Here is a 20,586-nt window from a genome sequence, read left to right on the forward strand (position 1 = left end):
CGACAGTCGGTGCAACGAACTCTCTCCGCGAGAGGAATATCTTGCTCAAGAGCTCATCAACCTCGGCCAATCGGATTTGGCTAGTGCCGTGCGTAATGGGAACAAGTACCATCACATTGAATACCTCCTGGGTGGCAACCCCGGTCGGTATGAAGGCGCGGTCGGTTGCGCCGTGCCTTCGATCCCGCCGCAGACATCCCGGGCTCCAAAGAGGAGCGAATCAAGGAGCAATGATTAAGTACGCCGATGTGGGGGATTTCCGGGATGTGGTCATTGCCTGGAGGGTTCATAAGAAAAGTACGCAAAACGGCAAGGCACCGGCCACCGACCAACCCTGCTCGGCTAAACGACACCAAAAGGACGGCTTCCAAAGTGCGAAGTGCGGAGCACACGCATGTTTATAATATGTAGGCTGCAGGGCGTCCTAATTATGTTGGTATCAGCCCAGTTGCTTTAGTGTTCATCCGTTCGTAAGCAGTGATGGCTGATGGACATACAGGCGTCGATTGAATACACCAGATGGTCGCAGCAGTGCCATCAGAAAGTGAGGTGTCAGTTTTGTCAGATCGTCAGCGATTGTTAGGCTCGTCACTTCTGTCATGCTGAACATGCTGGATATGCTGGACAGCGAGGTTATGTCGTGGCGCCACCTTCGGCGCCAGCAACATCGACCACGTGACCCACACATGGTCTACGCCCAACGTCACGTGCATGCAGAACCAGCCCATCATGTGACTCAGTGTCAGTACTTCCGCACGATACGATACATCCTTACGGCTCATAGTATATATAGCGCCGTCGTCATTCAGTAACGACCAACGTATGTATCTTCCAGTCTCTTAGACTCGCCCTCGTCGACGGTTTTGTCGACGGCTGCCGGACTCGAGTACCTCACCCCGCTGGATGAGTCTCTCGCCACGACAATCAGCCCCGCTGTTATGAGCAGGTACTTTTCCGCTGCTCTTAAGAAGGCAAAGGAGAACCAGGCCGTCGCCTTTCGTGTGAGTCCTATGCCGGCAGTGCTAGGCTGACAAACAGCTCGGGCTCCATTGGTCGAGCCTTCAAAAGGAATCAAGGCTGTCCAGACCCGCTACGAGGTGGTAACGAACCCTAACTGAAGTAAGTTCTCGTAAAGCACAGCACAAGCGCCGTAGACGGCAGTAGATGTGGAAAAAGCAGCCCAGGGATCCGGGGAGGAGCATCTTCTTCGAGCAGATGTATGTGTAGCATGTGCAGTAGAGTTGCTGGCAGCGACAGTCGTCAGCACAGTACGTACGGCACCCAGTTTAACAAAGGCCAGGAGGCCAGCTGGCCAGGTGAGCGGGTCAGCTGGGTGCACATGGATGTAGGTGCGGGACCGACGACTCAAGGGATCTGCGCGACAAGGCAAGGGCTGTTGAGCGGCATGGGCGGAGACTCATGTGTGCGCATCCCGCGCCAATTAGGACATCCCCCCCCCCCCTCCCCCGGGCTGCACAGTCTATACTAGGCACGTTTGACTTAGAGCTAGAATGTTGGGTATCGCATGCAAGTCTATGCTTTACTTTTCGTCATCGCTATCGTCTCCCTTCGTCCTCAGGTGCGACTCCGTCGTCTTGCGGTCGCGGCGGCGCTTGACGTCCCACTGTGTGTTAGCGCGCAACTTCCGTGTCCGCCCCTGCCAACCGAAGCACCCTCGAACCAAGTCGCTGTGCTCTCCGGCATGGTAAAGTCGAATGCTGTGTCACTGCCATTCTTAATGCGCGTTTCGCTCCAGAAACGCAGCACTTGGCCCACATCGCGCTTGCCCCCGTGATTGCAGACTCACATTGTGCACACGCGCAAAGTTGACCTCCATGACGGTGACTTGTTCGCGAATCCACTCGAGGTCCTCGACAACCTCGGCAAGGTTCTTCTTCGCGCCTGACAGCTTGCTACTCAGCAGCTCGGCCGCCTCCCCAAGGGGGTACATGAGCATAGTGTTTGCCTGCAGTTAGCCACGATTGATGCACTGTCTCGCCGCCGCGCCACCTGTTCTACCACTCAACCTTCCCAGACACCGAGACTACTCACTCCCAGCCACAACCCAACCTCGCCCGTCTCCTGCACCTGCGCCTCGGCGTACAGCGTGTCGTTGAGCTCGAACAGTGTCGTCAGGGGCTTCTCCTTGTCATCCTCGTCCTCGCCATCGAGCAGCGCGTCGATGTCGTCGTCCTCCAGATCGCTACCATCGCCCTTCTCCTCCTCCTCCTCCTCCCCGAGCGCCTTTCGTCGCCGCGCCGCCAGGAAGTTGACAACCGACAGCGTCTGCTCCATATCGGGAATCTTCGCCAGCAACGCTTTGCGCCGCTGCTGCAGATTCAGCTCCATGTAGCGGTACTTCCTGTCGTTAGCCTACGTTGTTCGGAGCGCTTACGCCGATGTCTCTTGGAACTTCTTGATCACGCCGTCGATCTCCGCATCCTTGCCGCCGACATATTCCTCGACATTGTCCTGGGTTCAGCAATGCAACGAGAGGAAGGCGGGAACTGTCCAACGACGCACGACGAAGGGCGCGCGAGGGATGCCGCGGGGATTGAGCTCCATCTGAGCCTTTCCAGCCTTTGACGCCATGGTGGAACGACCTGAGGCGGAGACTGAAGATGCGGTGTCGACGCGATAGATGATGGTTGATGGACTGCAGCATGGATTGTCGGCTCGACATGTCATGGCGCGCGCACTGATCGAGGCGGAATCAAATTACCGAGACACGTGAGAAAGATCCGATATTTCTCCGACAACTGGAGACGCAGCCCCACAAGGCCTCTCGATCAAGACCTCGCCATTGCATTGCACTCCGTCGCCCGTCTCTTCATGGTCACGCACAGGGAAGCAATGCGCCGGATGCCGCACCGACAACATCAATAACATCACCATCATCTTGGGCACTATCAGCTGCGGCGTGGTTTCAACCGCAGCTCGCCCTCCTACCGCAGCGCCGCGCCGCCTCCACTGACATCTACCAAACCATTCTCTCGTATTCGTCACTCCACTTGCTCGACAGGCCGTTTCAAAGAAACAAGATGCTCGATGCCGCCCACTTCCCACATCTTGTCGACCTCGTCTTTGCCCATGCTGAGAGTGCCGCACTCCTCACTCTCCGACGCTGCAGTCGCGACTTCTGCACGCGCGCCGATGCCCGTCTCATGTACCACATCCGGGTGACGTCCGCCACAAACCCATGGTCTGACCCCGAGTTCTGGGAGTATGCTCTTTCCTCCCCTCTCGGCCGCCCACCCCTCCTCCGCACTTGGCACGATGACATGGGACGCTATGTCGCACATCTCGGCCTTTGGGTAGAGCGTGCCGCCAACCGCGCGGCCGAGCGGACCATGACTGCAGAACGGTATGGTAGCTGGGAAGAGGCACTGCGCGCGGTTCGTGTGCTGGAACTCGTGGGCACAGTCGTGCCGGACGGCGTGGGCGAGTTCACCTCTCTCCTCTCCTGTCTCGAGGTGATCGTATTTACAGCAGCCGGGGAAGAAGACGCAGCGGACATTGCGCCGTTCGTCTACGCATCGGCCCCTACTACTGTTGTGAGATCCGCCGTGGACTGTGGGAGTCACCCGTCGCTGCCTTTGCCTGAAGTCGGGGATGACTCCGACTGCCCTGTTAGGCTGGTGCTCCTGGTTGACTGCACACCGCGCGCGTGTTGGCGCCTGGGCGTCAGTGCGCTGCTTGGCATCCCACTTGGAACACGCGTCCTAGTGATTATCTGTGCCCGTACAGGTGCCGGCGGGCATGTCGACGAAGAAGAGGTGGGGCCACTCGGCCTCCTGACCGACATGGGCGAGGTACTCGTCCACCACCTTCCGCACCTCCAGATCACGTTCGTGGACGTCGCCCACGCATATCCGGGCAGCATAGACGCCAAAACTGGAGAGCGACAAGCCCGCGCTGAGCTCCATCGCCTCGTCGACAACGCGGATCGAAACGCCAAGATCGACGCAGCGTTCCCTAACTGGAGCATGACGGACGCACACGCCGCCGTCGACGCCGTGCAATTTGTCGCACTCGACGCGTACCGCAAGTCTATTGGCGAGGGGCAATGGGCAAAAGAGATGGGTGATTGATACCCCGCCCCGACTCCACGTAAGGACCCCAGTGTATGCGCTGACAGCAGGTATACTCGCGATGACATCCTCCGCTACGGCGCGTGATGATTGCGGCGGACCGGCTCCGCCTCAAACGAGTATCTGGCATCGGCCGCTGGGGAGGAAGGATAGGGCGGAAGGAATGTCGATCAAGGCTCCGCTGGCGACTGGGCCTCGATATCGAGCAGCCCATCAGTCTGACTCGTACGATGGAGTCGAAGATGGCGATCGCAGTGGGTGGGGGAGGGGAGTGATGGGGCGCAGCCTCCTAGTCTGTGCACCAACGTGCAGCGTGCAACACGACTGAATCACAATCACAACATGAGATCTTTGCCCATCAGTGCGGCGTTTGGCCACACTGCGGCAAACAACGCCACCCGATCATTCTGCTTTGTCTCATATACAGTCAAGCCGTCACTTCTTGTGTTCACCTACTCTCCTCCGATCTTGACTTGCTCGTGACAGTCCTTCACCGCCGCTTCAGCACATAACGCAGTGGTGATCGCCGACAAGCTTCGTCAGTCGAGAACCCCCTTCCCTCCCCCCACTTCATCTTCCGTCCCGACATTTCGTCAGTCGTCATCCTCCCTCCCACGAACCCACGAGCGATTGACCTCCCTGCCTGCTCTTTTGCCCGCTGCAGCCCACCATTCCCAGCTGCTTTGCCCTCCGCAGCCCCTTCAAGGCCAGCGCTTGCGTCGCCGTCCCTCGCCTTCGTGGTCCCCCGCGCTGTTACCACCGTTGTCACAAATCTTGTCGACCCACCTTCTCTGTCGCTGTCATCACCTCCCACCTGCAGCCATGTCTTACACGGCCGTCGCGCAATCGAAGGCCCCCTGTCATCCACTCTCCAGGTTTGGCAGGGTAGGGTCTACGGTCTCCGTCTTGCGTTCCGAGGTCGAGAGCGCTGAGAGCTCGCGCGACACGACACCCACCGCGGGGCTCGGCAGTTTGTCGAGCTCGGACGAAGATGAGGATTACATTCCTGTGGAAACCTGCTGGGCAGGCGGTGTGCAGCTGGAGGTGGAGTGGGCTCCGTCGCGCTTCCAGTTCGAGTACGGCCAGTGTTTCGCACCTCCCACCGGCCTCCCATCTCCCACAGCCCTTGCCTACCACGCCCACAAGAAGGTTATAAATCGCATACTCTGCATGGCGGACCGCGGAACCCGCCGAGTGTGCAGGACATTGTGTCATGCGGCCAAAGCAGCCATCGACGCGGACCTCCTTATCATTCCGTCGCCAGTATCGTATCCTGCCAACTCAGACATCATTCACCGCATTTTCCACTTTGCGAATCACGAAACGCGCATCATGTGTCGCCTCCTCTGCCGGCAGATCAAGGCGCGACTAGACCGCGAGATGGCGTTGTCGATTGTGCTGACCAGCATAGCTATAGAGGAAAAGTTGTGCCTTCATCTGTCCGCGGAGGGCAAGCGACGTATTCCTGGTCTTCCACCGCAGAGCTACGACGCGTGGGACGCATGGGACACTGGGCGCGCCTACGTCAACCCAGCAATCCTGCGGCACACGCGCACACTGACGTTTGCGAGCAACTTGGGCGACATCACCATCGGTACTGAGGAGTTGGGCAGTGTCAACATCGGTCTCCTCGCTCCGTACCTGCAAGTGCACACGGTGCGCGACACGTATCCAGGCAGCCAGTGGCGCCACCCAATATCGTGCATAAAGTACGTGACGCTTACACTTATCAACACTCAAGTGTTGACCGGAGTCCCCCAGACTCCCGATGGCGTGCGCGATCGTGTTTTCAACATCTCGTGCCCGCGAAACTCGCACCTACGCTACCGCAGCGTGTTCCGCTCCCTATGTCTATCCGACAGCGTGCGCCGTGCTGTCATCATCCTGCACTTCCCATCGGTCGTCACTGCTTCGAGCTTCCATGACCTCGCGCTTGCCGAGTCTGTCGGCGTGCTCAACCTTGTAGCAGAGGAGATCATCACATCCAGCCGCGTGCACTACACCATTGTCGGCACCGATACCGTGCCGGCCACTGTGCTCGGCTTTGAGACACGCGATCCCATTCCCCGGCCCCAGCTCGAGTACGAGCTGTACCAGCGCATCCTACCGCGCGACCACACGTTTGAGCAGTACCAGCGCCTCAAGAAGCGGGTGAGGTTTATCTCGCTTGCAGAGTACCGCGCGGAGGTTGGCGAGAAGGAATTCGCGGAGGACTTCATCGCCCCTCCGCGGTAGGCGTTTGACCGTGGAGCGGAGTAGCATTGCAGCCCAATTGTAGTTGTGATAGAGCCCCATGTAACCTAGAGGTCGTCAGTGGATATACGGTCATTTGCTTCAAGCTGCGGCGCCGATGAAGCCGTAGCACGAAAGGGTTGGATATCGAAGCTATGGGGGTGTCCTGAGACGCAACTTTTGGTCAATCGTTGATCGTTTCACCGGGGACGACCCTCAGGATTGGGCGATCTGCATCAGGCTCAGGAGAGGCGGGAATGTCCGTGTCTCATCTTGCATCCTCCCGTCCCCTCACTCACGATCTCTACTCTCCTCTCTCACTCTCTTTCCTAACCCCCCGCGCATTATGGATCACGGCGACCACGGCCACGGCGGTCACATGCCCGACATGGACATGCCCAAGTGCTCGGTGAAATGCGGCCGCAACCCCGCTGATACCAGATGAACATGCTCTGGAATGCCCAGGTTGCCGACACTTGTGTCGTCTTCCGCTCCTGGCACGTCAGTGGATGGATGACCATGCTTGCGTCGTGGTGAGTCTCGCACTCTCTTTTTCGTCTCTCTTCCTCAACACTTCCCGTCCCAGATCCCAGTCCTCGACGTTGCGTCCTCTCTCGTCCCTTCCCCCTTCCCACCCTCCCTACTCCTGCTCCAACCTCCCCGCTGACCCCAGCGCGATCATCGTCGGCATCTCAGTGGCATACGCGGCCCTCCTCGCTCGCAGCAGGCGCTACGAGCGCGCCGTGGCGAGCACGCTTGCCGCGACGCCCATGACGGGCTACGCGGCTGTGGACGAGCAGAGCGCGGCCAAGGTTGGCATGTGAGTCGTTCTTCTGACACACAGATCAAGAAGCATCGAATGGCATGACTGACGCCAGCGTCCGTCTCCCATCCTCGGTGCGCGCGTCGCGCGCGGGAATGTATGCGGTGTCGGTCGCCATCGCGTACTTCGTGAGTCGCCCGCTGCGGTGCAGTCGTATCTAACGCCAGCTCATGCTTGTCGCTATGACGTATAACGTCTACCTCTGCACGGCGATTGTTGTCGGAGCGTTCCTCGGGCACTATGTGTATGAGGACGAGATGGATATCAGGTAAGTCCTGATGCGAGACTGCTGTCGAGGACAAGATGGAGAACACGGGATGGGGATGGTAGCGTCGCGCCCGCTCCCCTGCCGCCTGTGAAGCCACAAGGTGTCACGTATAGAGCTGACAGCAGTGCGTTCGTCTCGAGCACAGGCGCGCGCGGCCTCGCATGCCATTAGAGGACTCGTGCCGCGTGGCCGGAAGCAAGCGGACCGCATAGCCTTCTGCAGACGCGTGATCTCCGCAGCACCTATTCCCCACCCACGGCTCTTCCAAGTACCCCTGGTGATTGAAGCGCCTGGTTTGTCGTAGTATTGTCATGACAGTCTCTGTTGTACCACCAGCCTTTGTTCGGATTCACACGCACCCTGGTTAGACCTCCAAACAAGAACAGCTAACTTCATTTCTACAATACAACGTACAAAATGACTCTACTGGATACGAAGCCGCTGCGGGATCGACTCTACGAGCGCAATCAGCCTCTGGGAGAAGGCGTCACCACGCGCAAACGCGTTCTGCATGATGCGCCGCGGCACCCCCGACGCCCAGGCCTTTACCGCCGCCATGCCGCCCCCGACGAGCAGTACCAGAAGGAATATCAGTTTGCGGATCTTCTGGCGACGCGCGAGCTTCTCCCCACCCACATAATCGGCCCACACAGGCCACGCGTTATCCCACCACTGCCGGGCAATGGGGCCAGGGTAGTGCGTGAAGATGCGCCCCGTGCCCCCCTTGCGCCAGTAATTGTTTACGCGCGGCCAGGTCGTCTGCTCGAGGCGCGCGGCGATACGGTCGTCGTAGGCCTGCGCGGCCGCCTTTTTCACCTCGAGCTTGGCGATGCCGTTGTCTCGCATCGCCTGCACGACCTGCGTGATGTACGCAGCCTGAATCTCGAGCACTTCGGTCACGGACGAGTGGTTGACGAGGAAGTTGTTGCCCATCATCGTGTAGTAGTTTGGCATGCCTGGGAGGGCGATCTGGTGTGAGCGGGGGTCCTCATGGTCGAAGTCTTCTCGAGGCATCGTACAAGTGATTGAACTCGTACACCGCTGCGGGGCCACTGCGTAGCCGTATACTTATCTCGGCGCACGTGCCACCTTGTCCAAGTACTCACCCCATGATAATACACCAAATCACCCTTGCCGGCATAGTTGCGCGTGCTATCGCTCTCGCCATCGACCTGCATGTCGATGTGGTCGGCCGCGTATCCGGTAGAGAGGACGACGACGTCAGCGGGGATTTCCTCGCCGTCGTCGGTTCGCACGGCGTTGTGCGTGAGGCCCGCGATGCGGCCGTAAACGGCACGGTTCTGGGGCTGGTTGATAGCGGCAAAGTAGCCGTCTTCAAAGATGTACCGCTTGGCCTGGAACGGGAAGTCTGGGACGATCTTGTCCTTGAGGTTCTCTGGGGCGCGAGCGACCATCCACGCACCGAGATCGCGCTCCAGCTGCTTACGGGCACTCGCACCTTCGCGCGTCCACTGGTAGTAGAAACGGCGGTCGGCGAGGGCGAGGAATATCCAGCGGTGCAGTCGCTGGAGAAGGGGCCAGCGTGCACGAATGGCACGCAGGCGCTCGCTGTTCGGCGCACTGTTACGTGCGGCGGCGATGCCGCCGGTTGACGACGGCATGAACCACTGCTGGCCGCGCGCGAGCGCCGTGAGCTTGATGTCGGGGTCGAGGCCGAGCGTGCCGACAATTTGGACGCCCGAGCATCCGTTGCCGACGACGACGACGTTTTTGCCCCGCAAGCTTGCAGGGGTCATGTCCCGCGGCCAGCGTGCAGCGTGTACGACCTCACCTGTGAACTCGTCCTCTCCGGGCAACGCGATGCGGTTCGGCTCGCTGAATGCGCCGGTCGCGCACACCAGCACGTTGCATGTGTACACTACGTCGGTGTCGTTCACGAGGTCGCGCAGTGTGACGTGGTATACGTTTGCATCTGCGTCCCACTCGGCCTTGACGTAGTTGTGCTGCAGGCGCAGCCGGTTCGTCAGGCCTTGTGTGCGTACAATGTCTGCCCAGTCTGGTGTCAGCGTGGGCTGTGGAGGGACATAGGAGAAGCAACAAGGTCTCACTCACAACGCTGGATCTCGCGGTGGTCCGGATGCGTCTCAGTCCACTGGCTGTTCTGGAAGCGCGAGTGGCTATACGCGACGGCGGCGACATCGCACCGGCACCCAGGGTAGCGGTTGACGAGCCATGTCCCACCCATATCATCTTCTCGGTCGACCATCTGCCGTGAGCCTGGGCAGCTTGGAATCGCTCACGATCCAGTTAGTCAGACCAGCCTCATCAAGATCAAGCGCAAGCGTGATCCCGCCGATTCCCGCGCCGACGATGAGCACGGACGGGATGAACTTGGTGTTGAGTGACTGCGCGGCCGCGAACGGCGGAAGGCGCGGGCTCGTGCCGCTGGCTCCGTCTGGCATTGTAGTGGGTGTGAGTGTTTAGATGCGTGAGCAAAGCCAGATTGCCAGTGAGCAGCCAGCAAGGCGTGGGACTCAACACGGCCATGGGTGATCGGGAGTGGAGAGAGTGGGCCGGGCATGCCGGGGAGGGCGCACGGACAGTGTACGGCTATTCAAGTAGTGACGTCGGATGTTTGAACGCCGAGACTCCGGGGCCACACAGAAACGTGGGCTAGCCCACCCACACGCCGCAGAGACTGAAAGCTCGTGCTTGCGGTATGTACTGACGTCCTTGGTTCCATGCATGGCGAGCAGAATGAGTCAGGTGATGGGCAGTGATCAGTGATGTGAGAGGGCAGAAGAGGGCTGATAGCCGTTGCCCGGGGTACCGGATCGAGGCGCGGCAGGTCCCACCTCGTCTCTGCTCGTTCCGATGACAATCGACATCTTACGCGCTCTACCACATCCGGCCCCCGTTTCCAACATCCGCGTTATCGCAAACTCCGTCATCACCATCGCCCCAGCTCCCCATGCCTCCCAGCTTCCCAAGGCACGCTGCCCAAGCTTTCTCTGTTGATGAACCTTGACGCGCGCAGCCTCTCGCCCCTCACCCTGGTTGTGATTGGCAGCGGCCCCGCGGGGTTTCAAAAGCATGCCTCGGGGTCGTCTTGCCCACAATGGCTGCAGCGTCCCCCATCACACAAAGACGTTATGCCGCGGCTCAATCGACCAATGCCAAGCTGCCAGCTGGCGCCCGGCATCATGTAGCATGCACGAGCATGCCTCGGAGCCCCTAAATGAGTCTCGCCAATCTACAAAAGTCGCGACCTGTGGCACCGAGAGGCCGCCGGAACACGGTTGAACCGGCCGCGCACGAAGAGTAGATCCAGATGGATAGCCCCATAGATCCGTCCAGAAGCACATGAGTGCGCGCGTGATCTGGGTTGTGGCTGTGGCTGTGGGTGGCTGCGGGCGAGGAGCCGAGGAGCTTGAGGAGGCAAGCTAAGCAACTCGAGTGACGCCAAGAGACGTTGGGGATCTCACCAGACGTGGAGGTTGTCCACGTAAAGCGCCATTCATAAATCAACCGACACATCTTCTTCACATCTCTCCCTCGGCACTCGTCTTCCCCAAACTGCCCACTTTTCTCTTACTCTTGCTCATCTCTTTCTCTGTCTCTCTGTCTCTCTCAGCTCTTTCACTCTTGTCGGGCACGCCGGCAACGACAAAACACACGACCTCATCGCCAGCGCTCACTGTCGCCGCTGAAGGGCCTACTCCAACGTCAACTCCCACCCACCACCGGCTCCGTCATGATTCACACCCCCAACCCCGTCAAGATCGTCGAGAAACGCCGCGTACGCCGCCGTGGTCCTCACTCGCCTCCCCCCGACGACTCCTACCCGTTTCCCTACCCCTTCCCCTACTTCTACAAGCCCACTGAACACTCCGCCACTTGCCCAGGTTGCCCATGGTATCACCCTCCCCCCGGCGAGCGCCTACCCTCGGTCGCACCGAAGCGCCGACGCCTGCCTCCCGATACCAGACTCCACCCCGCTGAGCCAGAACCCTCCGCATCCCCCGTCGCCATCACCAGGCCCTCTCTTGATCCTCGATGGTACCCCGGAGTGTTTGGCATGATTGCCTCCCATGCGTCCCGTGGCACTCTCCTTCGCCTGCGTCTCGTAAGCCGTGACACGCGCGACGCCGCCGACAAAATCCTTTTCTCTCACGTCGAGGTCAGACGCAAGTGTCCCGGAAAGGACGCCCATGGGCTCGACCTCGCCGTCCTCGTCTCCCCTCAAGGCCACCGCCTCCCCGTTCTTCCGATGGACTACTCGCCCAGCGCGCCTCGCCCTCGCATGTCCCGCGCTTTCAAGCATATCCGCACGGTCGACTATCCGAGCAACACAGTCGTACTGCCTCCTACCATCACACGGCAGCTCGTCTCCAGCGTCAAGATGACGCGCCGCTACGGGTGGAACTACGGTGCACTCGCGGCCGAGACGCAGGTCGACGTGTGTCCCGCCCCGATTAGCAAGTCGCTGCCCGAGGCACTAGTATCCATGCGGGGCGCGACCAAACGACAAGTCATGGTAATTCCATGGAGTGAGGCCTGCGTAAGCGAGACCCCGTACTCTCGCCCACGTTGCCTTGATCTGGACGACCTCACTTTTGCCTCGATCCAACGTGGGGGCGAGTGCGTGATCATATTCCGTCCGGACAGCGGCAAGATCAGCGAATCCACGCCAGCCTCCAGCTCGGCCAGCACGCCCTCGCCCGACGACAGCACCCAGCCCTTCCTGGTGCCCATGTGCCTCATGATCGCGTCCCTCAACCGGGCGAAATACACCATCGTGGGCCTGGAAGACCTCCCCCGCCGGCTGATGCGGACGACGCGCGACCCAGCCAAGGAGCCGTGCCCCGCGAAACGCCTGGCGAGCCTGCACCACCTTCTCGTCGCGGCCATCTGCACTTGCTGGAACGTCACAGCGCCGGGCGTAGACGAGCGCACGGTCGAGCAGGTCGCCGGTCGCATCCGCCTCCTCACTAAGGCTCAGTACCGCGCCGAGGTCGGCGCCAAGCAGTATGCACTCGAAACCTTTGGCACCCCGCTCGAGGGCCCAGCGGAGAAGGCGCTTGTTCGCCCTACCGAGTGCGAGTGCGGCAACGCACAGTGCGCGCGGACAGACAGCACGGGTGTGGACATGCAACTGGACGGCGACTGGGGCGAAATTGTGAGACAGGTACTTATGGCGTCGGCGGCTGCAAAGTCCTAGGTGGCTGGTTGGAATGCAGAAGTTGTAACAATGCCGATAAAGCCCAGGCGGGTCTACTCACACGAGTCGGCGCAGCCTTGGCACTGATAATGTGCCACTAACGGTTTCACGGTGCTGGACAAACTCACGGCAGCAGTATCGTGTACTATCTCTGAAGAGACTCCTGGCGATCTCTTTGCCTGTGGCCACTACGTCGCTTCTACTTGGATCGTCTGAGTCGCCTTGATCCGACCTTAAGACGAGCCTGGTCGTAGTCAGCCCCCGATTGTGGCGTAGCGCCATCGAGACCACCAGCATTCCCAAGTAGATACTACTGTGCAAACATTTGCCCAGCAACAGTCGGTGCACGGCTCGTAACCACACGCTGCATGAGCCGATGAGAAGAGAACGGCCGCGCACTGACCAGACCATGCCCGCCACGCGGCCGCATGGCCCAGGTCGCCATCACAGCATCACGATCCACGTCTCTTCACAGCGCCCATTCACCACTATGCTCTTCGGGCTCATCCCACGCAAGAACCGCAAAGGAAAGGGCGTAGACTCGGCGGAGCGACCGCGACGCTCAGCCAGCGATGGGACACGTACGTTCTGATGCGTGCGGCGAGGCTGACGCAGTGTCGGCTCGAGGCGAGCGGAAGGAGCAGGAGGGTGGTGGCGAGGGGCGCGCCAAGTCGCACACGGCGTCGGGTGGGTCCCGTCGGGCCAAGGACACTGGGCTGATCACAGACACCACCAAGGACAAGCGGCGCTCCCTCTTTGGCCGGCTGTGGGAGCACTCGCATCACGAACACGTGCACATTCAAGACCCGAGTTCGAGCACTTACGCCGGGCACCCCGCGTACGCCGAGCCTGCGCGCGGTCGAGCAGGGGCGGGGGCGGGGACGGGGGGTCAGGCTGAAAGCGGTCGACACGGACCCCACTATAAAATCCAGCTCCTCGCGCCGCCCAAGAAGAAGAAGAAGGAGAAAGAGCTCACGACGCTCGCCGAGGCCGCCAAGGCCCTGCCAGCACTGCACGAGGAGAGCGAGCCGCCCTCGCCGATCTCGCAGCGCGGACTGATGGACCTGGCTGAGATCCTCGCTGAGACGCCGCCGACCAGGATAGTACGTGACGCCCCGGGGCCCGCGCATCCGGCGCCCGCGACTGCGGGTCTCGCAGAGGCGGACCCCGAGCGCGCTCTGACCGGCACGAGCACGCCCGAGCGCCTGCCCTCCACGCCGCCCGCGACGCCGTTCGCACCCGAGACTGAGCCGCGGCGGGCGGTGGACCAGCTCACTCCCATCCTAGAGATGGACCACGCGCTTGCGCTATCTCAAGCCGTCTTCACGCCGTCCTCTGAGCCATCCGATCCGTCCGAGTCCGCCAACCCTGCCACGGAGGCCTCGGACCCAACCTCTTCCTCCACGCCAGCAGCCCCCTCGCGCGCCGAACCCGCCACGCCGCCCGCCACGCCCATGCCCCAGGCCCCGATCCAGCGCGACTTCGCATACCACCGCGGCGCTGTATCATTCTCGTAGGTCGCGGAACCACCCACACCACCCGCCACGCCCATGTCCCCGACAGTACAGGCAGGCCAGGGAGGGCAGGCAGGACGCATGCGGCACGCGTCGCAGCTCGCGACAGTGCTGGAAGTAGAGGGCCGCCTTTCCGCGCTCGACCTAGAGGAGCTGAACGACACGGATCGCGGTTGGACCGAGCCGACGACGCCGCCTGCATCCCCCGCGTCTCCGCTGCCGAGTACGCCAGCGCGGACGAGCGCGAGCGCGAGTGCGTGGCGGGGCAGCGCGATTCCGCCCGTGCTCGAGCGCGATGGGGAGATCCAGCACGCGATCGCGGCCGCCGTGCAGCAGCAGCAGGTGCGCGAGACGCCCGCTGAGAGCGGGACGGGCGTGGGCGTCGGGCGCGCGCCTGTCACGCTCCTCCCGGCCGACGAGAGGCACGTCGCGAGCGCCATGGCAGAGCACATACGGGAGATCCACACGGCCGAAATTGTGCCCGTGCACCGCGCGACCGCTGTTGTGCTCCGCGCCGTTGGCGAAGACAGCGCGGAGACCAAGCCCCAGCCTGTCGCCCAGGACTCCCTCCCCAAGATGACCACCGTCTCCGAGCCCGGGTGGCATGTCCGCGTGCGCGACCCGCCGGGGACGCGCCGCCGCTCGCGCATGTTCGGAATCGGGGGCTAGCATAAGTTGTACATACCGTATGCAGACACATATAGATGACTCGAGGACGTTATCACAATATGGGTGGCGCCTCGCTTACACCGCCCCACGCCACGACGTCACAGGCCCCGATCACTGGAGCTGGAGCTCGTGAGGGTGGAAGCATGAAACTTGGTCATGTCACGCGAGCCCGAGGGCCCCACGTCCCCAACGCAGCGAGTGGCCACGGATCCACAGAATCGCTTCGCGGACGACCGAACACATACGCATGTGACTAGGTGCAGAAACTGACGCGGTGGGCACTCTGAGCTTATGCGAGTGGGAGAGAGGAGGAGGCGGGTGGGACCGAGGGGTTTGTCACCGAGCCTGCGTCTAGGACGGGATTATGTAAATACCACGTGGGCAAGGTCCGGGCCAGTGTTGCCGACATTCCTGCATCCCCAAAGAAATCGCAACGCGCTCAGTGCTCTTCTCTTTCTCATCTCGTTACTCATTCACTCGTCATCGTCGTCGTCGCCCTCCTCCCCTCGCCACTCGGTCCTCTCGACTCCCCATCTGCACTCGTCCTTGCCTCGCACAATCATTCGTCCTTGCTTCTCGAGACTGGCTTCTCCTGCCCCCAACAGCGCGCGCCTTTCACCCATCACCCATCACCCAAACATCAAGGCACGCTGATAACACTCCACCCGCCACCATGTCCGGTACGTCGCCCCCAACTCCATTCACCATGACTCTCGCGCCCGCTCCTCCTACCACGCCGTACGGCCTGGATCGCTCCCTTCCCACCTCCAAGTCGGCCCCAACCCCCACTCCGACCTTCGGGCTCACCCCTACCCCCGTCCTCGCCGCTCGCACCCTGCTCCGTCGCCTCACCCTCCTCCCTGGCAGCCCACTCACACCAGACACAGTGCCAGCACAAAACGTGCTCGCGCTCATTCAGAGCCTGCGGCTGACACCGCCGCGCCTCATCCTCTCGCCGCCCACGCAGCCCCGTCGCGCCTCCGTCGCTCTCATCATTCGGATGAAGCCGGCGCCCGGCCTCGTCTTCGAGGGCGCTGTGCCCAATGGGTATGCGGGACCCGTCGTGCCGCAGGAGGAGTTTGGCGTCGGCATGCAGTTTGACGATTTCTTGCGGCTGGGTGAGTCAACCGCACCACCGTTGTACCCACGCCCGCCGTCCCCTGACGCCAGATTGGGTCAACCACCCCGACACGGTGCCGGAGCTTCTTTTTATCCGGCGCGCACCCGCGGGCGGTGGCGGCAGTCGATGGAGTAGCCATATCGCTTTCCCCGGTGGGCGGCAGGAGCCCTCCGATGACAGCGCGGTCTACACCGCTCTCCGTGAAACGTGGGAGGAGATCGGCATCGACCTCGCAGAGTCCAACTTTGTTCAGGTTGGGCGGCTTGACGAGCGCGAAATCACGACGTCGCTCGGCAAACGTCTTCTCATGATTCTGTCTCCATTCGGTGAGTGTGATTTGCAGCTTGATTCCCCCCCGGTTGTGCCGCCCCTGGCGCCTATACATCGTGCCGTGGCAGCCGATTGTCGTCAAGTGGCTACAAGGCGCTCTCTGGCGTCATGGTGCAGGCTGTTATTCGAGTTGTCTTCTTGTCAACAAAGGCACCCCATTTCTTGGCATTCAGCTAACCCCCAGTGTTCCTCCAAACCTCGCCATTCTCGCCCACGCCCGAACTTCAAGCGTCCGAGGTCTCGACAGTGCACTGGATCCCCATGTCATCTCTCACCCCACCATTCGACGCAGGGCAGTGGTCTTACATCGACATCGACATCAGCACGCGCCTGTCTCCCCGGAACCAGCTTGTGCGGTGGGCGCTGCGCGGGCTGGTCGGCAAGATGCAGTTCGGATGTATTCTGCTGCCGGACGAGCCCGACTTTGTTGCCGAAGGCTTCGATATGAGCATGGAGTTCGAGGAGCCGCCTGAGGGCGGGAGCGGGACATGGTATGACGCTTCGAGCGGGAAGCGCCTCCTGCGCCTCTGGGGCCTCAGTCTCGGCATGAGCCTTGATCTCGTCGCCCATTGCCCCAACCAGGAAAGCAATGCGCGCCTCCTTACGCCCGGGACGCCGACATCGAGTCGCTTCCGCTCAAACTCGACCAGCAGCTCACCGACGCGCTCGACCATTTTTGGCCCACGCACACCCGTGACAGTCAACTCGACATTCGACCAGCAGTGGTTCAGCAGCGACGCGAGCACGCCTGGCGCGCGCACCACGACGGCCATGGCGGACTCTCACAGCAAGCCCAAGAGCAAGCTGAGCGTGCAGATTATCGAGAAGCGACGCCGCGGCGTCGGCCCCGGAGTAACGTGAGTAGCCGTGTAATTGAAGGGATGGGCGATCGGGCGAGCTGCTGCGCCTAGTCAACGTCCTCCCTAACTCCATTGCCTCACCCCACGCCCCCACCCCCACCCTGCCCCCAGACCGACGCTAACCCCAGCGCCGTTTTCCCACGCTTCTCATACCCGGACGTCAACTTCTGGATCTGGGTCTTTGGCCGGCGCTACCGCCAAGTCGTGCGGAGCTGGGAGGAGAGCGTGCACGGGCCGGACCGGGCGGCGGATCGGCGTACCAATTGGTCGGGCGCGGCGCTGAGCACATTCTATCAGGCGGTGCGGCATGCGCTTGTGGTGGCCATCATCATCCGCGGACTCGCGACGCTCGGCGGCATCGCGGGCCTGACGTGGTGGTTCTTGCGCACCGTCAAGGCGTCGGGGGAGCTCTAGAACGGGGGCCGAGCATAGAGACAGAGAGTCAGAAGTTGTCCAGTATAACGACACATGTATTTGTTCATGCTCTGTGGTGAGCATGGTGAGGCCGGTGAGGGTGCATGATGGCTGCCCCACGTGGACCAGGTCGAATGTTCAACGGTGATCTGCCCCACGTGGATCATTTCATTGCAAGTGTCCACCCAAAACATGAGCGATGACCCCTTCGCATGTCATCAGTCGCGACGAGACTGAAGCACACCTCAGGTCTGACAAGACAAACAATCCGGTTGGTGTCGGTGTCGGCGGCCAGGAGCGACAATAGGGAGTTGACGGCATCCTTGTGGAGCCTGGGATGCAAGGGGATGAAGTCTCCCTCCTTCTCATCAAGCCATTGAGTAACCATCACTTTCAAGTACTGTTTTTAATTCGAGGAGTGGATGTCAGTGGGGATGGGAGGCGGGGAGCGATTGTTGATGCTTGCGGCCAAAGCAGACAGGGCGTCGGACATGACACGAGTCGGACAGGAGAAAGAAGCGAAGTAGCTAAGTAGACGGTGAAGAGAGCAGATTCGGTAGAAGCAAGGCGAGAAGCCCCTTTCTCGAGCCACGCATCATCCTGATGGTGGCCATGGTGGATCGCGGGAGGACCAGCCGCCAGGCGCGCCAGGGCCGGTTTGGGGTGGGCCGTGATTAGAACAGACCGGCTCAGCCCTGACCATACCCGCGCTATAGCGCGACCGCTGATGGCTCTGGATCCTTGAGCCTGTCCGGCTCTCGAGCCTGCCGCTCACACCCTCAAACCACCAAACCCATTACACCTGCATGAAATATAAAAACGAAAGACTAGTTGCCGCCGACGGCGAGGACAATAAGGCGGCCAATGCTGACGACGAGGTTGCCGACGCCCGAGAGAGCGCCGTCCTCGACGTCGCCCTGACCAGCGACAACGTGGTCGCTGCCTGCAGCGATGGAGGCGGTAGCGTTGCGCGAGGCCGAGGGGAGCGCGGACGAGGTCTGGTTGAGGCTCGAGGTAGCGTTGAGGGACGAGGTCGCGTTGAGCGAAGTAGTCGAGTTGAGCGAGGCCGACGAGAGGAGCGACGAGCTGGGAGAGAGCGAGCTGGGTGTGCCCGAGGTGAGGCTCGAGGTGGAGGAAGTGTCCGGGGTGGGGGTTGGCGTGGGAGTTGGGGTCGGCTTGGGCGACGGCGTGGTAGTGGTGGGCTCGGGGGGAGGGGGGGTCCAAGTGGTCTTGGGTTCCTCCTTGGTTGTCGTCTTGGGCTCTTCGTTGTTGCCGCCGCCGCCGCCTCCACCAAAGCTCCACTCGGCATTGAACTGGCCCGTGCGCTCATAGTCTGGGTCGAGCTGGCGCATTGCGCCAGGCGACAGGTCGATCTGACCGTTTGAGCAGGTGGCGCATGCGTCCTGAACCTGGGCAGAGACGGTGCGGCCGTTGTAGGTCACGGTGATCCACTGACCACACTTGTCGTTTGAGAAGTCGCCAGAGGTGGAAAGGGCGACAAGGGGGAAGGATTCGTCGCTGGGTGTGAGTTTGGGCTCTGGCGCCTCAACCAGCCAGCGCTAGCCTCCCCGGATGGGGATAGCAACGTGTGGGCACTCACGAGTAGTAGTATCCTTGGCAGGCGAGGTTTGGGTCAGAGTCGGTGGAACGGAAAAAGGTGACGCGGCCAAAGTTGCGCTTGGCAAGGCGGGAATGGTCGCGTTTGTGAATGTGAGGGGCGGCGACGACCTGCGACGCCGCGGCGAGGAGAAGGAAGGGGGTGAGGGAGAAGAGCATGGTGATGTTTGTGAGTTTGAGTGATGACTGGAGGTTAGCATAGTCCGAGAGGGCGGGGCAGTGCAAGTCGGAGCAGCATGAAAGAATGGCACACGCACAGACAAAAGGGAGACGAGGACGGAGGATGACAAGAGATGAACGAGATGAAAGAGATGGAATAGAGGAGAAGGCGAAGAGTAGAGAGTCAAGGAGGGTGAGTGGAAAGGAGGGTGGAGGGAGTCTGTGATCTGGTGATCTGTGAGAGGTGCGAGATGCGAGAGAGAGAGAGAGAGAGAGAGAGAGTGTTGTGGATGAAAGCAAAGCGAGAAGACAACAAGGACGAGGATCAAGGGGGGGGGAGAGAGAGCGACGATTAGTGTCTGTGTACAAACACCACCCTTCCTTTGCCCCCCACCCCAAATCTCGCTCGTCCATCCAACTTGTATTGCCTGTTTGTATCAGATCCAAACTCTCTCGGCCCGGCATCTCCCTTATGCCCCTGAGGCGTCCGAGTTGACGCGAGCTGCCCCCTTCCGTGGACGCGCGCAGACGCCCAGCCATGCCGCTCGCACCCCAGTTTGGTCAGTTCTAAATAGGGCTCCTCGGCGGTCTTAGCTTCATCCGGCCCCTGAGACACCCTGGCCCCGGCGCGTCTCCCATTCCCTGGCATACCCAAGTGCCATTATGACGCGTCCAGCCGTCCGGCCCAGGCACTTGCTTCCAAGGGTAAGTGCGCAGCGTGGGGCAGGGGGAGTGATCGTCACGCCATGCGCCCTCATCTGTCAAATGCCGTCCCGATCGGCCCCATCCATTGCGAGCGCATGCGAGGGGGGAGGGGCATCCGCCGACCATAAATAGCTCCTGCTGCTGCTTCTTTACTTGCCTTCTGGCCTTCTGGCCTTCTGGGCTCGGGCGTTGGCTATTCTGCTATTCACTATATGTCCGCAGCTAGCAGACACTCAAAAGATGCAAAAGATGGGAGCAACATACGATTCTGTTAATCTGGCCCATGTCAGTGTGTCCCATCGCGTGCCCATCGACCATCACACACTCATTCAGCCGGCAAGTCTCACACTCTCAACCCTTCAAAGTAAAGCTGCCCCACGCTGTCAGCACCAGATAACCGTTACTTGCCCTCCTTGTCGGGACCTGCCCCACTTTAACGTCATCGGTTCTTCTACTCCTTCACAGCCGCCACAAGTACACCAACCTTTGTCTTTTCATCAGCTCTCCCTCCCCAGTGTTGATAGCGGCGCTCCTCCCGGCTTCATCCATCTTCTCCTTGCTGCACTCGTTGCTCTCTTTATCTTTATGAAAACAATCCTCGG

At 61.0% G+C, this 20,586-nt stretch overlaps 8 protein-coding genes across 8 annotated transcripts; 5 read left to right on the plus strand and 3 right to left on the minus strand.

Moving 5' to 3' along the window:
* Positions 1-1,540: 1,540 nt before the first annotated feature.
* COLE_07587 (uncharacterized protein) lies at positions 1,541-2,592 on the minus strand (the record flags this gene model as incomplete). Its single annotated transcript, XM_018424036.2, has 5 exons — positions 1,541-1,624; positions 1,808-1,966; positions 2,053-2,362; positions 2,396-2,472; positions 2,524-2,592. 5 exons carry the CDS (start codon positions 2,590-2,592, stop codon positions 1,541-1,543), a joined length of 699 nt encoding a protein of 232 aa, XP_018276621.1.
* A 449-nt stretch (positions 2,593-3,041) lies between these two features.
* COLE_07588 (uncharacterized protein) lies at positions 3,042-4,091 on the plus strand (the record flags this gene model as incomplete). Its single annotated transcript, XM_018419671.2, has 1 exon — positions 3,042-4,091. One exon carries the CDS (start codon positions 3,042-3,044, stop codon positions 4,089-4,091), a length of 1,050 nt encoding a protein of 349 aa, XP_018276622.1.
* Positions 4,092-4,913: 822 nt separating this feature from the next.
* COLE_07589 (uncharacterized protein) lies at positions 4,914-6,326 on the plus strand (the record flags this gene model as incomplete). The annotated part of the gene is made up of 1 exon (XM_018425537.1): positions 4,914-6,326. The coding sequence occupies one exon, from the start codon at positions 4,914-4,916 to the stop codon at positions 6,324-6,326; it is 1,413 nt and encodes a 470-aa protein (XP_018276623.1).
* A 438-nt stretch (positions 6,327-6,764) lies between these two features.
* Positions 6,765-7,418, plus strand: COLE_07590 (uncharacterized protein; the record flags this gene model as incomplete). The annotated part of the gene is made up of 4 exons (XM_018424037.2): positions 6,765-6,856; positions 6,997-7,143; positions 7,202-7,274; positions 7,314-7,418. The coding sequence occupies 4 exons, from the start codon at positions 6,765-6,767 to the stop codon at positions 7,416-7,418; spliced, it is 417 nt and encodes a 138-aa protein (XP_018276624.1).
* Positions 7,419-7,837: 419 nt separating this feature from the next.
* COLE_07591 (uncharacterized protein) lies at positions 7,838-9,837 on the minus strand (the record flags this gene model as incomplete). The annotated part of the gene is made up of 4 exons (XM_018421506.2): positions 7,838-8,383; positions 8,521-9,431; positions 9,488-9,641; positions 9,676-9,837. 4 exons carry the CDS (start codon positions 9,835-9,837, stop codon positions 7,838-7,840), a joined length of 1,773 nt encoding a protein of 590 aa, XP_018276625.1.
* A 3,331-nt stretch (positions 9,838-13,168) lies between these two features.
* Positions 13,169-14,113, plus strand: COLE_07592 (uncharacterized protein; the record flags this gene model as incomplete). Its single annotated transcript, XM_018419672.2, has 2 exons — positions 13,169-13,283; positions 13,323-14,113. 2 exons carry the CDS (start codon positions 13,169-13,171, stop codon positions 14,111-14,113), a joined length of 906 nt encoding a protein of 301 aa, XP_018276626.1.
* Positions 14,114-15,485: 1,372 nt separating this feature from the next.
* Positions 15,486-17,503, plus strand: COLE_07593 (uncharacterized protein; the record flags this gene model as incomplete). Its single annotated transcript, XM_018424038.2, has 4 exons — positions 15,486-15,897; positions 15,950-16,225; positions 16,414-17,086; positions 17,218-17,503. 4 exons carry the CDS (start codon positions 15,486-15,488, stop codon positions 17,501-17,503), a joined length of 1,647 nt encoding a protein of 548 aa, XP_018276627.2.
* Positions 17,504-18,330: 827 nt separating this feature from the next.
* Positions 18,331-19,279, minus strand: COLE_07594 (uncharacterized protein; the record flags this gene model as incomplete). The annotated part of the gene is made up of 2 exons (XM_018426904.2): positions 18,331-19,021; positions 19,104-19,279. 2 exons carry the CDS (start codon positions 19,277-19,279, stop codon positions 18,331-18,333), a joined length of 867 nt encoding a protein of 288 aa, XP_018276628.1.
* Positions 19,280-20,586: the final 1,307 nt, after the last annotated feature.

This window comes from Cutaneotrichosporon oleaginosum, assembly GCF_008065305.1.
Source record: "Cutaneotrichosporon oleaginosum strain ATCC 20508 chromosome Unknown ATCC20508_contig07, whole genome shotgun sequence".
Taxonomy (NCBI): Eukaryota; Fungi; Basidiomycota; class Tremellomycetes; order Trichosporonales; family Trichosporonaceae; genus Cutaneotrichosporon; species Cutaneotrichosporon oleaginosum.